Source organism: Vanessa tameamea, chromosome Z (genome assembly GCF_037043105.1).
Source record: "Vanessa tameamea isolate UH-Manoa-2023 chromosome Z, ilVanTame1 primary haplotype, whole genome shotgun sequence".
Taxonomy (NCBI): Eukaryota; Metazoa; Arthropoda; class Insecta; order Lepidoptera; family Nymphalidae; genus Vanessa; species Vanessa tameamea.
Window position 1 is genome coordinate 3648562 of NC_087341.1, and position 15615 is coordinate 3664176.

Consider the following 15615-nt stretch of genomic DNA (forward strand, 5'->3'; position numbering starts at 1 on the left):
AGTTACGTCAATTTGTAAGAATATCAATAATACGTTCCGCTGGTACTGATGTTATACTCTTACGTACCGACAGTAATCTAGGAACGTAATATTCTTATTCACATACACAATAAGGATCGGGAAATGTGAGCAAAGTAACAGAACGATTAGTCTTTAGATATCTACTTTGAAACATTATAATAAATATGAATATATAATCTCATAGCATAATGGTGGGCAGCCCACGCTAGTGTTGTGTCCGCGAAAGGAGATGGTGTCGCTGGATGTTAGAAGAAGGATGTTTTAGGGTCAATGCTGTTTGTCGTTCGCGTTAGTTGCAATTTGTTATCTCTTGTCCCGACGGACTCGCCAGCATTAATGTGTCGACAGACTGTATAGCGGGTGGCGCGTAGACCTATACAAGATTGCATTGTTGTGAGCGCTCGCAGTTCATATTAAATGTCGACCTGAACCGTATACGTCTACATGTCATCTGAGTACCTATTCGAGCCGATGCGAGCTCTTTCGGATTGTTATGTCACGAGCTTTTAATACGTTGGATTTTTTCGAACGATGAGGGGAAATACGAAGGCTAAATTATATACGTCCCGAGCCGAAAGTAGGATTTAATATCCGGAAAAAGGAATTTAAATGAATGTATCAAATTACAAAATTGGTTTAACTAGTTTACAGGTCGGACATATTCCCCCGACACAACACAGCGTGGAGACTTAGGATAATTTAATTATACGCATATGTATCTCCATATATCGATGATCGATATTCTGTACTTTCTTCTTCTATCTAGAAACTACAGCTCTCTAACACCTTACTCTGGACCTGACCATGGAATGTTTCCACCATTTTATTAATTTAAACAACTTTTGGACACGGTCAACTTGCTTTGTATACTTGTATTATTCTAATAATTTTAAGTCAAGATTTTTATAAATTTCCTTTGAGATAAAAATGTTTTCCTGAATTATTTTACTTTAGATTGAATTTTCTTTTATATTTCCGTATCATAAGATCTAGTATAACGAGTTTTCCTATTTAACATCTGAGTGTCTATAACCGACTTAGTGAATAAGCACCAAGGTTTCATTCATGACTTTGAAAATAACCAAACCAACTAACAAAACAGAATTTCATACAGAAATTCAAAGATTTCTCGTTAAATTCAAAGACTTGAGTGAAAGAATTTTATCTTTAAAAGTAATATAACTTATCGATTAAAGAGAGGAATTAACTGTTGTTTTATTTCTTATCTTATCTTATATATTAATAGACTGTAGGACGATAGCTGCATATAAGAAATGGGTTATAGTCTCATTTTGAAGAGCTCCAGCCGTAGATGTGCAGATAATTAAAGAGGATTCTTGATTGCAATTTACTTAATTGCTACGATTTAACAAAGAATTAATTTTAGAGAGCGGACAAAAGTTACTGGCCCGGTTGGAGTAATATAGTACGGCTGTATAAGAAAAAAAATTAAAGTAAATTGTTTTCAACAAATTAAGGTTATAACTGAACTAATGTATACTATTAGATATTAAAACATTTATTTAAAAGAGGATTCCTCATTTTGGCGCCAAATGTAGATGAGTGACTTGCAGTTTATTATAAAATGAAATCAAAATAAAACCTGTCATAAGTTTCGAAATTCGTAAGAAATCTTTTGAATAAACGCGAAATTTCGCGGGAGACCCACTAGTGTGTATATAACTCAGGTAAGAAAATAAGTGTATTTGAAGCTTATTATTATCGTTTGGCCGGATCCAACTATTATAGTGAATATAATATAAAAATGTTATTTTCTGAAATTATAGTGATATTGACGAATTTCATTTGTACGATACCCATACTATGTGTACGATTTAATAAAAATGTAATACTTTATATTAAATATTATATAAATCGTTATTATCTGTATACTACAAGTGAGTATATATCACTTTGTCTATTAAACATTATAATATTATATTTTTAATCTGGTAACAGAAACATTGACAGACACCCGTCATGGTGGGGAAATTGATTCTCGGATACACATTTTTAACTGCGTATTGAGTAAAACACTATTTATAATTCTTATAAGAAAACCTACTAAAACCAAGGATCATTTTTGGGTCCCTTTCTATTATATACAGGATTATTGGTAATTCGACGTATTCCCATTAGGAGCTGATAGGGGTAACTGTTTGAAACAATTTTAACCCACATATGCATAATTCAAAAGCGAACCATTTTTGAATTATCACGTATTTTAGATCTTTTCAAAATAAGTCAAAAATGCAACTTCAAAAATTTATTTAAAAAAAAGTATCAACAAAAATCTATTTTTTTTTCTGATTTATAAAAACGACTAAACACTGGTCATTTGTCAATATTAGGCTAGGGCGTACCCCACAGGCGACGCGCAGGGGCAGCACCCGGCTCCTGTGAGAAATGGACAAGGGTTGTCGTACCGGAACGGGCGGGTGCGACGTAAGAAGCGAGCTCTAAGTGTGAGAGAGTTAAGATTGAGGTGTGCAAGTTGGAATGTAGGAACGATGTCTGGAAGAGGAAGAGAGCTAGCAGATGTTTTAAAAAGGCGACGGATAAATGTGCCTGCAAGAGACAAAGTGGAAGGGTGCAAGGCTAGGGAAATAGGAGAAGGATATAAATTATACTATTGTGGAAGTGATGGCAAGAGAAATGGTGTGGGTATAGTTTTAGATAGTAGGTTGAAAGAATGTGTGGTGGATGTAAAAAGAGTGAATGATAGTCTGATAGCCATTAAACTGGTCGTGGACGGCATGACACTGAATTTAGTAAGTGTGTATGCGCCACAGTCAGGCTGTGAGGAGAGCGTGAAAGAAAAGTTTTGGGAGGACTATGATTGCCTGCTGATGAATTTACAGGATAGCGAGGAAGTCTACGTGGGTGGTGACTTTAATGGCCATGTAGGAAGAGAGAGTGATGGATATGAGAGAGTGCATGGTGGGTGGGGATTAGGAAATCGGAACGCTTATGGCGAGGCACTTTTACAAGCTGCCTGTGCCTTCGACCTGGCTATAACAAACACGTGGTTTAAGAAAAAAGAGGAACACCTAATAACCTACAAGAGTGGCCACCACGCGACACAGATAGACTACTTCCTAGTGAGGCGGAGGAGTCTATGCTGTGTCAAAAACTGTAAAGTGCTGCCAGGCGAAGCATTAGTCGCCCAACATAGGCTTGTGGTAATGGAGGTTAAATTAAGTGTCTCCCCCAGAAACAGCCAAACACGGCCCCCTCCAAAGACAAGATGACGTATGTTAGAGAATGATGAATGTGCTAGTAGATTTAGGAAGCATATAGTGGAGAAAATGATAGAAATTAATGAGATGGAAGAGAAATTGGTAGATGAATGTTGGAATGAGATGGCCAGGCACATAAGGAAGGTCGCAAAAGACGTGTTTGGAGAGTCGAAAGGAAAAGGTCTGATAGATAGGGATACATGGTGGTGGAATGAAGAAGTGCAAAATGTACTGAGAGAGAAGAAAGTGGCATTTAAAGAATGGCAGGTTGTAAAAAATGTGAACACAAGTTTAAAAGATGAAAAAAAGGAAGTTTACAAGGAATTTAAGAGGAGAGCAAAGAAGGCGGTAGCAGTGGCCAGAGCCAAGGTACAAGAGAATTTGTACAACTCACTGAACAGCCCTAGAGGCCAGAAGGAACTCTACCGAATTACGAAAGAGAGAGAAAGACGATCGAGAGATATACCACATATCAAATGTATGAAAAATGAGGCTGGTAAGGTGTTATGTAGAGATGAGGAAATAAAAGAGCGATGGAAGATTTATTTTGAAAAGCTTATGAATGAAGAAAATGACTGGAATGGTATTCTCCAAGAGGCACAAGTAAATAAGGGATTAGTAAGAGAAATAAGCATGGATGAGATAATAACAGCAACTCAAAAGCATGAAAAATGGGAAGGCTTTGGGTCCAGATGACATACCAGTTGAAGTATGGAAGGTGTTAAAGACTGACGGATATATGTGGTTGACTTTATTCTTCAATAAGTTGTTGCATGAAGAAACTATCCCTCAAGAATGGTGCAGTAGTTCGCTAGTGCCCATCTTCAAAAATAAAGGGGATGTACAGGATTGCAACAACTATAGAGGGATAAAGCTCATGTCACATACTATGAAAGTATGGGAGAAGGTAATAGAGAGAAGATTGCGAGAAGAGAGTGAAATTACCCAAATTCAGTTGGGGTTTATGTCAGGTCGAGGGACAATGGACGCTATTTTTGCACTCCGCCAATTGTGCGAGAAGTACAGACGTGCTCACAAGAACCTGCACATGGTGTTCATTGATCTCGAGAAAGCCTATGATAGGGTGCCTCGTGAAGTGTTATGGTGGGCATTGAAAGAGAAAGGTTTGCCTGGGAAGTATGTGGAGTTAGTTCGTGCTATGTAAAGGGGATCCTGTGCCTACGTCCGATCGTCTGCCGGCAACACCGACCAGTTCAATGTGGCTGTGGGGTTGCACCAAGGGTCGGCTCTAAGTCCTTACCTCTTCCTGCTAATTATGGACGCTCTAACGGCGGACATACAGGAGGAGGCACCCTGGTGCATGCTTTTTGCCGACGACATTGTACTGGTTAGTGAAGATGGACCTGAGATCCAGAGCAGATTGGAAGATTGGCAACAGAAACTGGAGAATGTTAGCTTGAAAATTAGTAGAACAAAGACTGAATACATGTTCTGCGATTTCGGCGGTCTCTCCGGTCCTGAAGCCATAGCGCTTGATGGCGTGGCCCTTCCAGTCTGCTCCGACTTCCGATATCTCGGTTCACTCATTCAAGGCGATGGCTAAATAGATCGAACGGTAAAGCACAGGATTAACACAGGGTGGAAGAAATGGCGGCAGGTTACGGGAACAATTTGACCCCCGTATTCCCCTTAAACTTAAGGGGAAGATCTATAAGACCATGGTCAGACCTGCTGTTCTATATGGATCAGAGTGTTGGGCTATAAAAGGGATGACTGAAAGACAATTGCATGTGGCGGAGATGAAAATGCTGAGAGGAATGTGTGGTGTTACGCAAATGGATAGAGTAAGGAATGAGTACATAAGAGGAAGTTTGAAAGTGGCTCCGGTAACCGAGAAGCTATCTGGAAACCGGCTGTCTTGGTATGGGCATGTTATGCGGAGGAATGAGGACCATGTCGTGAGAAAGGTTTTGAAAATGGATGTGGATGGATATAGAAGTAGGGGACGACCCAAGAAACGATGGATGGATTGTGTGTAAGACGATATGATTAGAAAGAATGTTACTTGTGAGATGACGCCCGACAGAGAAGTATGGAAGAAGAAGACATGCTGCGCCGACCCCAAGTAAAATTGGGATAAGGGCAGGAGGATGATGATTTGTCAATATTAAAATAATAGATATTGGTCCAAATTTAAAAATGCGAGACGGAAAAAGATATTGTTTAAATGTTTTTTTTCTTTTTTTCCACAAAAATGCCATGCCAATGCCAAATACGAATTTCCACCAGCGTGATGATACAAAGTCCAAAAGAAAGCGAGTTTCAATTGGAAACGAGGCAACACAAATTGAGCAACATATTATACAACTAATATATTGTTAGGTTAGGTTATACTTATATTATGCAGTTACATTTATATTATAATTATATATTTAATAAACTTATATTTTGTTATTGTATCCGATTTTATAAAAATAAGTGTAATCAATCAAAAATGATGTTTTCCCGCGCAAAATTAGCAATAAAATAAAGGACGGTCACTCATGTAATGTGAATAGGGGGTTTTTGTTAATTGGGTTTTATTTTAATTTCAGGATTATAAGATCTATTAAATTAAAAAAGTATTCTGTGTACTAGTGTATTTATTAAGATGTTATAAAATACCACAAAAAGAAATTATCAATCAGTACCCTTAGTACGAGTTTGACAGTTAATTTCAAATAATTTACTTTCGGTTTTCTTTTCATACAAATCCTATCAGCGCCCCAAGCGTAAACGCAGGGGAACTAAATCGGTAGTAAGAGTTTTTATAATTAGCGTTATCGAGTTTGAAGCCGAAATAACTGGCGGTTTTCGAGATTTTGGTAGTACGAGTAACACTTTTGACAGATTTACGCATGTAAATTGACGTTTTCGTTAATTTATTATCGAGTTTGAACTCACTTGATTTATTTAGGTGAGAGCAAGTGAAACTATATTTTAAAAATTAACTATTACGCGTGTGAGGCAATATTATGCTTGAAGACTAGCTACAACCGTTATGGTAGCCTTTTATAACAATAAAAAGCAACGAAATTGAATTCTGCGGCGAAATTTATCTTCAATTAGTTGTATTTTAAACTAACATATTTTCTTGAGAATTGCTTTAGAAAAAAATTAATAAGTATTTGTGTTAACATGTGAAGAAGAAATGAATAATAAATATTAATTTATTTTAAATATATTTACAAATATGATACAAACGCAAGGTGAGTCTAAATTTTAAATTTATTTTCAAATGACATCCTAACACGATATTTAATTAGATTGAAAATAAATGATAATTGTATAAAGGAATTTAATTTAACTATCATAATGCCATTAAATTGCTTAAAGTAGAGAACAAAATATTAAAATAAAAGATAAAATTGTGATATGTATATTGTTTAAATGAGTATTTTCAAAAACAATAAAAATACTTTTTTTTATATTCATTGGTTTATGGCAGTTGAGAATGCTTTGATGATATGATGGGGATCATGCATAGTATTATTAATTAACTATTATTATTTAATGTAATCATTTTAAAATAAAATAAATATATTTTTCAGGCTATCTATCCTTTATTTGGAGCAGATACGCTATTAATGATGATTTGGTGCAGACAACATCCAAAAAACAAGTGACCATGCATTGAACTGCAATCTACATTTCTACATAATTTCCTATTTATTTAATTCAAACAATAAATATACTAAAAAATTGATTTGTCTCTATTGAATATATGGTTCCTATGATTTTATAAAATGTAATTGAATTTAGAATGATTTAAAATTTTTGCATTATTGCTGGGCTGATGTTGAGGATAATGAAAGTCACTAACTGGTTCACGATTTATTAATGAGACGGTACAATTATATGGACTGTGACGCACTTTTACATATGCAATGTTTCGACTTTTATACATGATATCAAAGAGTAAGAGATACACAGATGTGAAACATTTTAGTCATAGAACATGTGAGCTTTATCAATTGTTTACTTTAATACCTATGTGCATATACGGCACAGCATCATTATATAAGAAACATCTATACATATATATAAATACTCTTCACTATTGTGATTTGTTATGAATACTCTAATAAATAATCAACTTCAAAAACACTCTTATTGTTTAGTAAAATACTATGTTGTTATTTATACTTTTTCAATAATTGGGTATATTAAAACAGACAAAACTATTAACTCTTTATTGTTTAATTGAAATAAAAAGTTTATGTACATATGTAGTACATTTAATTATATTTTAGGAATAATAAAACACAAGTTATGAAATAATTATTATTTGTTTTAAATATATTAAACTATATTTTTACAAAGGTTCTTGAAGTTATATATGTAGCGTCACACTGGAAATTGCAGCATGGATGTATATATTTGTAGTAGTGTCTAGGTTTGTATTTCTTCTTTGGAACTGTAATCACAAACAATATTTTTTTATTAAAACATTCACAAACATATAAAATAATCATGATCATAGAATTATTATAATCTAATAATAGAAATATTAGGTCTATATATTTAATGATAATTAGATATGTTTATTATTATAATATACTGAAACGCAAACATAATTTGGGTATTATCAATATAACATAATCATTTAAACATAAGTTTGAATTTGTTAAGTTTGATTTATTATGGAATTTTTCACACAAAAAAAGAGGATATTATCTATAAAATTAATCTATGTATGTTTGTTTAAATTAATACACAAGACATATCGCAATTAAACGCGAAGTAAGCCACTTAGTTTCAAATTAAACTTTATAAACAAATTAGAACAACAATTTAAATATGTATAAGTATATCAACGTAAAATTGTAAAGAAATTAAATTTACAATACTTGTAGGTTAGTTACAGTTAAACTCAAATCCCTCTATATTAAAAACAATATAGTTACACTGTTTATAAGTTTTTAAAACGTTTCTAAACTAAATTTACGGTCCTTACAATTATTACGGATCGTATTGTATATTAAGCGTAATAATAAATTTATGTTTACATACCTCTTGATGAATTTTATAATAATTTCAAACTCCGATAAATTAATCTTTATGCCAATCATGTTTCAATGTAATTTCTTCTTTTTTCACCATTACTAAAACACTTACACATTAATACATTCACAGTTTTTATTTCTTTTAATAAAATAAACATTGTAAAATAAGATAATATAACCTTCAAAATTTTAGAGACAATACTTTGCGACAGATGTCAAATATAATAAAAAGTGGCGAATATTTTTTCTCACCTTTTTTAGCGCGTGTAAGTGAGATGGAAATATAAATTGTGGTGTAGTCTATTTCGAGTAGCTCGACAGTTATCATGGTTTTACCGCAAACGAGTAATGTTAAACTCATACTACCGAATACAAATACTTCGTAAACGTTTTCGAGAAGTCGATACGTTATTAACGCATGAAGTATTGAAACTCGTACTAGGGGTACAGAGTCAAAACACAAATGAGTGAATGACATGCTCACGGCATGACATTTTTAGAATATTGAGAAGACCCGCCATTGTTTTGATGAAACGATTATTTTATAAATTTATACGAATGAATATCAAAATCTCAATCAGTGTACCTTTATGTTAACTATTACATGCATATCGCGTTTATTTCAATTCTAAATATTATACTTACAGTCCGGTCAAGTTCGCCTGTAAAATAGAGGAACTTAAACTTATGCCTATTATGAGGAATAAGTAAATTATAAAATCACTTTTTCTCAGAAATTTTGAATGTTAACGGAAAAAGATGAATGCTATTTTTTGTAGATTATTGCATGAGTTCAATTTTTGACTTAGCGATTTTGTCATAAAACTAACCGTTTTCCCACTTTTACGAATTTAAGCCTTGCACAATAGTTTTACAAACACGTGTCGATAGGGACTTTTCACAATTTCATTATATTGGCGTACGTACGTTAATGTAATTTTTTAGCTTCTTGGGTATTTATGCAAGGATGAACGTCTATTATGACCGGACTATTACCAGTACCTATTTTCTATTAGATTTTCTATTAGCTCCAGTTACGTCATTATAATGTTCCGCGCGTTCCTTTTGCCTAATTTTATAATTATTAACCTATTTGTCCATTGCAGGCATTGCTTAAATCAAACTTCTCTTTTACCAGATTTATTTAGATCAAGGAAAATACTTTCAGTATGTACATCTATAAAAATGAGAACTACTTGAACATCCAGGTAATGCATTGATGTATTGATCCCTCCAACTCGCGAATGCGCTCTGTACAGAAATTTTTAGATTTAATTTAGTCGAGTCAGTGCTTGCTTTGAGGTAAGACGTGTTTCATTTAAAATATTTTATTTTAGGTGTGGTTCAAAATTTTTTAGACTGTTAAAAAAAGAGATGTGTGTGATTGTGATTGCTCCGAGGATTGTGAAATTTAATGAGAAGTAACGGTCTTTTAATAATTACTCCCGAATTATAATTTTCAATATTATAATATTATAGTCTGTGTTGCACTTATTGTGAAATGTAATTTTATTGGGGAATCTAGGAAAACCATGAATATTTGTCAATTTATATATCCTTCTCTTATTGTTACTTGTAAAGCGTTAGTCTAGTTGCACCTAGACATGCATTGATATCTTGATTTCTCTTAGCTCGCGAATGTTCTTTAACTGAATAGGCACGGCGATAGTTTTGATGTATGACATTTTTTTTTAATATTGTCGTTTAGAGTAGTTTTTAAACTTGTGCCAGTGTCCAAAACATAAATCCAAGGATTGTGGAAATTAATTAGAAATTACATTTTTATTTTAAATTTGCTGGCTATGATGTTTAATGGGATCAGTGTTTTGACAAAGAAGTGAATTTCTGACCAATAAGCCTCTTCAATCGTTTGTTGCACATCATGCGCGCGCAACTTGCGGCCCGGATAACTTAGCTCCATAGATTATGCAGCGGAGTTGCATCTAGGCATGCGTCGATGTATTGATATCTTTAATCTGGTGAATGCGCTCTGAATTTGCAATTTTAACTTAGTCGAGCCAGTAAGAGCTTGTATTATTTAAAATATTGTGTTATTGGTGCGGTTCATAAAATTTTCAGACTGTTAAGAACAGATATGTTTTAGTTGACTGCTTAATTTCCGATGATTGCTTCAAGGATTGTGAAGAAATATCGTATTTATTGAATTAAAATAATTTCCGAATTATGAAGTTCGAGCTAATTTTCATTTTATAAAAAAGAATTTGACTTAAAAAATACACGAAGGTTTGACCACAAACTATTTTCATCTGTTTTTATATAAAGACAACATTGACCTTCTTAATCTTTTCTCATTTGTTGCATTTCGGTCCGGATATTTAACCTCTATCAATTGGGTAGTATGGTTTGCTTCTAGGCATGCGCCGATGTATCGATTTCTCATAACTCGCGGATGCACTTTGTAATTGCAATTCATATTGAGTTGACTAAACTTAATTTAGAAAAACAACTTTTCTGATGTTAGACGCCCTTGTTAGAGGTGTTTAGAATGGTCTATGAATCAGAGTCAAAATCAAAAATCTACCATAGGTTCGGAAATATATACATTATTGAAATGCAAAGGGCACGGTATCTCAATAGATATCTTATCCTCTATCCATTCTTAAAAATTTGTTTCGCTGTTTAGGTAAATAGTTTAATTAAGTAGGAAAAATCGCGCTTCATGGAAAATATTAAAGACTTCATTATTTCGTTAAGTAATTTTTATATTCCATATTGGTAGGTACTCAATATAAATATTGTTTTAGATTCCAGGCCGCCTTCGTGAAAGAGTTCTACGAACAACCGCTACGGTGATCTAACCGTTTACGAAGCTTGGAGCGAGTCGCGATGCCGGCTACAGTAGAAGATGAGGCGCCCAACATCATCATCAAAGGTGATTATACAATCCAGATTATCTAATATTGAGCGACATGGCAAAATAAAAATAATTATTTTGATTATAATGTATGTATTTTAAAATAACCGAACTAGCTGTTCAGTTAGTAGCCCTCTTAGTAAAAGAAAATTGAATTAGGTAATGGGAAATGATTTAGGTATATATTTTTACGCATTGTTGTGTGCGGTTAAATAGTCCCAAATCTCTACAAGCGAAGAGGAGGGCGTTACCCAGCTGTAGGACATTTAAGGAATGTTAATAATAATGACTAGATGATTGTGGCATCGAATCTTAAAGTATCATCACACCTATACATTTTTTGCTCAAATATATTTGCTCAATCGTTCTATATATAAAATTATTGACAAGTTATAACTAACAATTTTTAGGCACGGCGCAATGCGCGAAGTTGCTCTCGCATATTCGAAACATCACCGACTCGACTCAACTCGTAGAGGGACCGACTGAAATCCGTCAGTACCTCGGACTTTGGCTGAACCTCCCCTGACGAACTGACGTCATGAGGCTCTGAAGAGGCAAGCTCCGCATCGTGTGGGGTTCACGACAACGGCGTACATAACGGCATCATCTGACCAGGGCGACTTTACCGACGACAGCTTCTAATACATTAATGTGTGTTTATTTAATATTCGACATTATTATATAATCTTCATAGATAATATCACTGATATAAATGCGCACTTATGCATAACGAATATAATAATTTTCGCCACGTGTATTTGGTACAAGGGACGGAGACTATCGTACACCAAAGTGCTTCACGGAGCACTCAGGCGCGGTAGTATTTGTTTACGAGGAATATACATCTTCTGTTTGGGCTTGCTGTAAAGTTCACGATCACGAAAAGTTTTGCCTTATTGGGAAAAAGTTGGATGCTCTAACATCTGTACGCAAATACCTTAGACGCAGAGTGGATAGTCTGGATGGCAAATTTGAAAAATTCGGATGTTATCACTAGTTCCCCGACTGGTGGTAAATGGTGGCTCAGGGATTTAGAGTATAGTTCGAGATAAGGAGGTAATAGGCAGGTTTCATGCGAACGGTAACAGATTGATTATTTTTAAAATGAAAAGTAGACAGACGGGAGACAGAAGGTAATATATCACTAATTGACTCCAAGATTTCTGAACGTTTTATACTTTTGTTAATAACTTCTCATACAATAATAATGTAATGATAAAATTGTAACAATAGACAAAATGATAGAAAAATACCATGACGACATTAGCAAAATTTCAATAGAGCATTAAAATTTCAACTTCGATCGACATAGATGCGCATTTATGAAACTATATATACTTTATAAAGTATATATACTTTCCCCTGTGTGAATTTGAAGGTATTTATCTTGATATTATGGGAACGGTCACACAGGTGAAGGTTTTAATTAATCAATTATATTATTAGTATAGAATATAGATGCTTACGTTTTCACAGTCGAAAGAAACGGTTGAGAGTCACTTTACACCACATTCAGATCGGACCTAAAGAATTGCAACAATTGGACATTTATGGGAAAATTCAACACAATAAAGAGATAAGCATACTTTCTCCGATTCTTTCGATCCGTGTTAATGCTATTCGCCACATTTCAGAGGAAATGTCTTAGGGAAGGATTTTGGAAATACATTTTCAGAGAATGGCATATATACTCTTGAATGGACTAGATGTTGTGATGGCGTTTTGGATCGCGATGTTGAGACGGCGCAAGTTAGCTGCAGTTGAGAATGTCTGTCGGATCAACTTTATTATTCTTACACGATCGCGGTCAAGCCCTTATATTAACAGCTTGGATGTTCGGAAACTGTTTTATTGACGCCAAATGTGACGTTAAATTTACCGATTGAGACGACTGACGAGACTGTGTTATTTACTTTGGCCAATCGAGTTGGAGTAAATAGCATGGCGCTTGTCTTCCCGGACTTGACGATTAAAAACAAGTGCTTGCTCCCGTTAATTAAGAAAACATAAAATGCGAAGATACTCACCAAAGGAATTTTGCCTTATTTACAATTTAATATTTCTGACTTCAAGGAAAACTCGCTTAGCAATCATTACGACAAATTTATTGTCGAGAAGTAGCTGATTCCCGAAACTGGGGATAGTGAAACATTTAACATAATTGGACGGAGTATCATAATTTTCGCCAGATATACATTTATACACGATTATTTACTGATATATATGTGTCGTATTTTTGAGATGTTTGTTCATGATTCATGGCAGTCGCAATGGTCAAACGGTCATGGGCAAATCGTGTTTTTTATACATAATAATACAAAAATATGCGGTAGGACGGGTACAGAGAGGGATTCATACAATGACTCGACGCTGCCAATAATGTTTGTTGATCGAAGCGCGGACGGCTGCGTCGGACCGTTGTATGCCCTCAGTTCGGATCGTATGAACAAAGCGAAACTCATAGACCTCTATAAAAGCAATAACTGTTGTGTGTTTTTTGTTCGGATTACTTTGGTCATTCGCAATATATTAGCATAACAGCAACCTAGAAACTACCTCATGGTGCTCACGGTTAGGTTTCAGGATCTCCTCGGCCACCCGGCCAATACACCTTTTCACGGCTATTTGGAGGCGATCTCAGAAACTGGACGCGCTTTATAAATATAGATAATTATTTTAATATAGATTAACACTCCACTCGTGACATCTGGAGTGATACACAACGAGAGTATTTTTAAAAATCCGCGAAGTATTCTGTAAACAAGCAATATTATACAATTTTATGAAGTTTTTCGTAGTTTTAGATCTAAGCACGACGCAGGCGCGGCGCTTTTCCTTTGACGGCATTACAGTTGTTTTCAACTTATTCTTACCTCACCGCTCAATCAATTAACGACAGTCTTTTTATCTGATCTAACTTCATTTTTAAGCAGTGGCGGCGTCGTGTTTACGCAGTAATTTAGCAACGTCAAAAAGTATGTGCCTTAAAGAGGAAATATTATTTTAGAGCGCTTTGTATGTGTACAGACAGTTTAGTAGCGTTTAGCAAAGATAGATGACGACGTTATTTTTAAGAGAGAAGCGATAGATTAGATTTATTATTTAACGATGTATGAGTAGATAGCATCCGTATTGATGTTTGTACACAGACAATGCACACCGTTACAAGTAAGCGATATGGCGAATATTGTGATATGCTATGCGAGTTCCATGCACTAGTCGATAGCCGACCGACACCGGCCGTGACACATACCCCGGACTTGACTTTATGGTATTTTTCATTTCCACCGGCATAATCGCTTTTTACTCAATGTGTGGATAAAGTCTATGTTTAACATCTCGCAGATGATCCGTTGACAGGTTCGTAGTTCTCCGGAGTACTTAGAGTTCATTACGTTGCGTGGTTTAGGGTACGTGCCTTAGTTTATTCTAGTGTAGTCTATGAAAATGTCATCAGTCGGTCACGATTCACCATCCAGAGGGCCCGGAGACTTACCCAACTGTCAGTTATAATGAGTGCCTCAAGGTTTAACTGCGGCGATCCATTGAGTAACAGAGCACATGTTGGCCAATTTTAATTTTAATATTAATATTGGTTCTCGTTGGGTTATCTTACGATTAGCGACCATTTGTTCAAGTGTTAGTTACATTTTCTATGATAATTTAATGATGAGTTCGTGTACGTGTGATCATCAGTTAATTATTTTATGATGCGGTTTGAAGTTATATAAGGGTCTGACTTAATACTATCAGTTCGCAGGCGTCATCTAACTGGAAGAACAGACGATTATAAATAACTTCAGATCATTTTTTATTAGTATATATACTTTAGTAAAATATTAATGCTGTACGAAATCGTCAATAACAGTTTCAATACATATTAAGAATGAATCGAAAGGGCTGATGAAGTGGAATGATTTTATTTCAACGGCAAGATGTCTAGTTTCATGTAGCTGTTGCGGAGGATGGATGTTTATAAGTAGCAGTTTTGAGCAAAGATTTGACGAGAAAGACGTATTGGTATTTACTATTGAGCAGTCCGAGCAATTGAAACTTGACATAAAGTTCCTAAGTTGTATTTGAAGTTCGATCCGATAGAATATTTTCAACATTGATGATTGATCCTTTTTAAAACTCACCCGCACTAAGTTTAATCGCTTGTTTCGGTTTAAAAAATAAAAAATGCAATTCATTGGTTACATATGTTACGTTACGAATTATGTTATTTGATTGAAATGTTTATGATATGTTGTCTACTTAAGTTACGTCAATTTGTAAGAATATCAATAATACGTTCCGCTGGTACTGATGTTATACTCTTACGTACCGACAGTAATCTAGGAACGTAATATTCTTATTCACATACACAATAAGGATCGGGAAATGTGAGCAAAGTAACAGAACGATTAGTCTTTAGATATCTACTTTGAAACATTATAATAAATATGAATATATAATCTCATAGCATAAT

The 15615-nt window shown here is 34.6% G+C and overlaps 2 protein-coding genes across 2 annotated transcripts; both read left to right on the top strand.

Annotated features, from left to right (window-relative positions):
- Window positions 1-250: 250 nt before the first annotated feature.
- Window positions 251-3289, top strand: LOC135194635 (craniofacial development protein 2-like). Its single transcript, XM_064220283.1, has 3 exons — window positions 251-265; window positions 2373-3122; window positions 3236-3289. Exons 1-3 carry the CDS (start codon window positions 251-253, stop codon window positions 3287-3289), a joined length of 819 nt encoding a protein of 272 aa, XP_064076353.1.
- A 40-nt stretch (window positions 3290-3329) lies between these two features.
- On the top strand, window positions 3330-4425 carry LOC113402778 (uncharacterized). The gene is made up of 2 exons (XM_026643091.1): window positions 3330-3863; window positions 3913-4425. Exons 1-2 carry the CDS (start codon window positions 3330-3332, stop codon window positions 4423-4425), a joined length of 1047 nt encoding a protein of 348 aa, XP_026498876.1.
- The last annotated feature ends 11190 nt before the right edge of the window (window positions 4426-15615 follow it).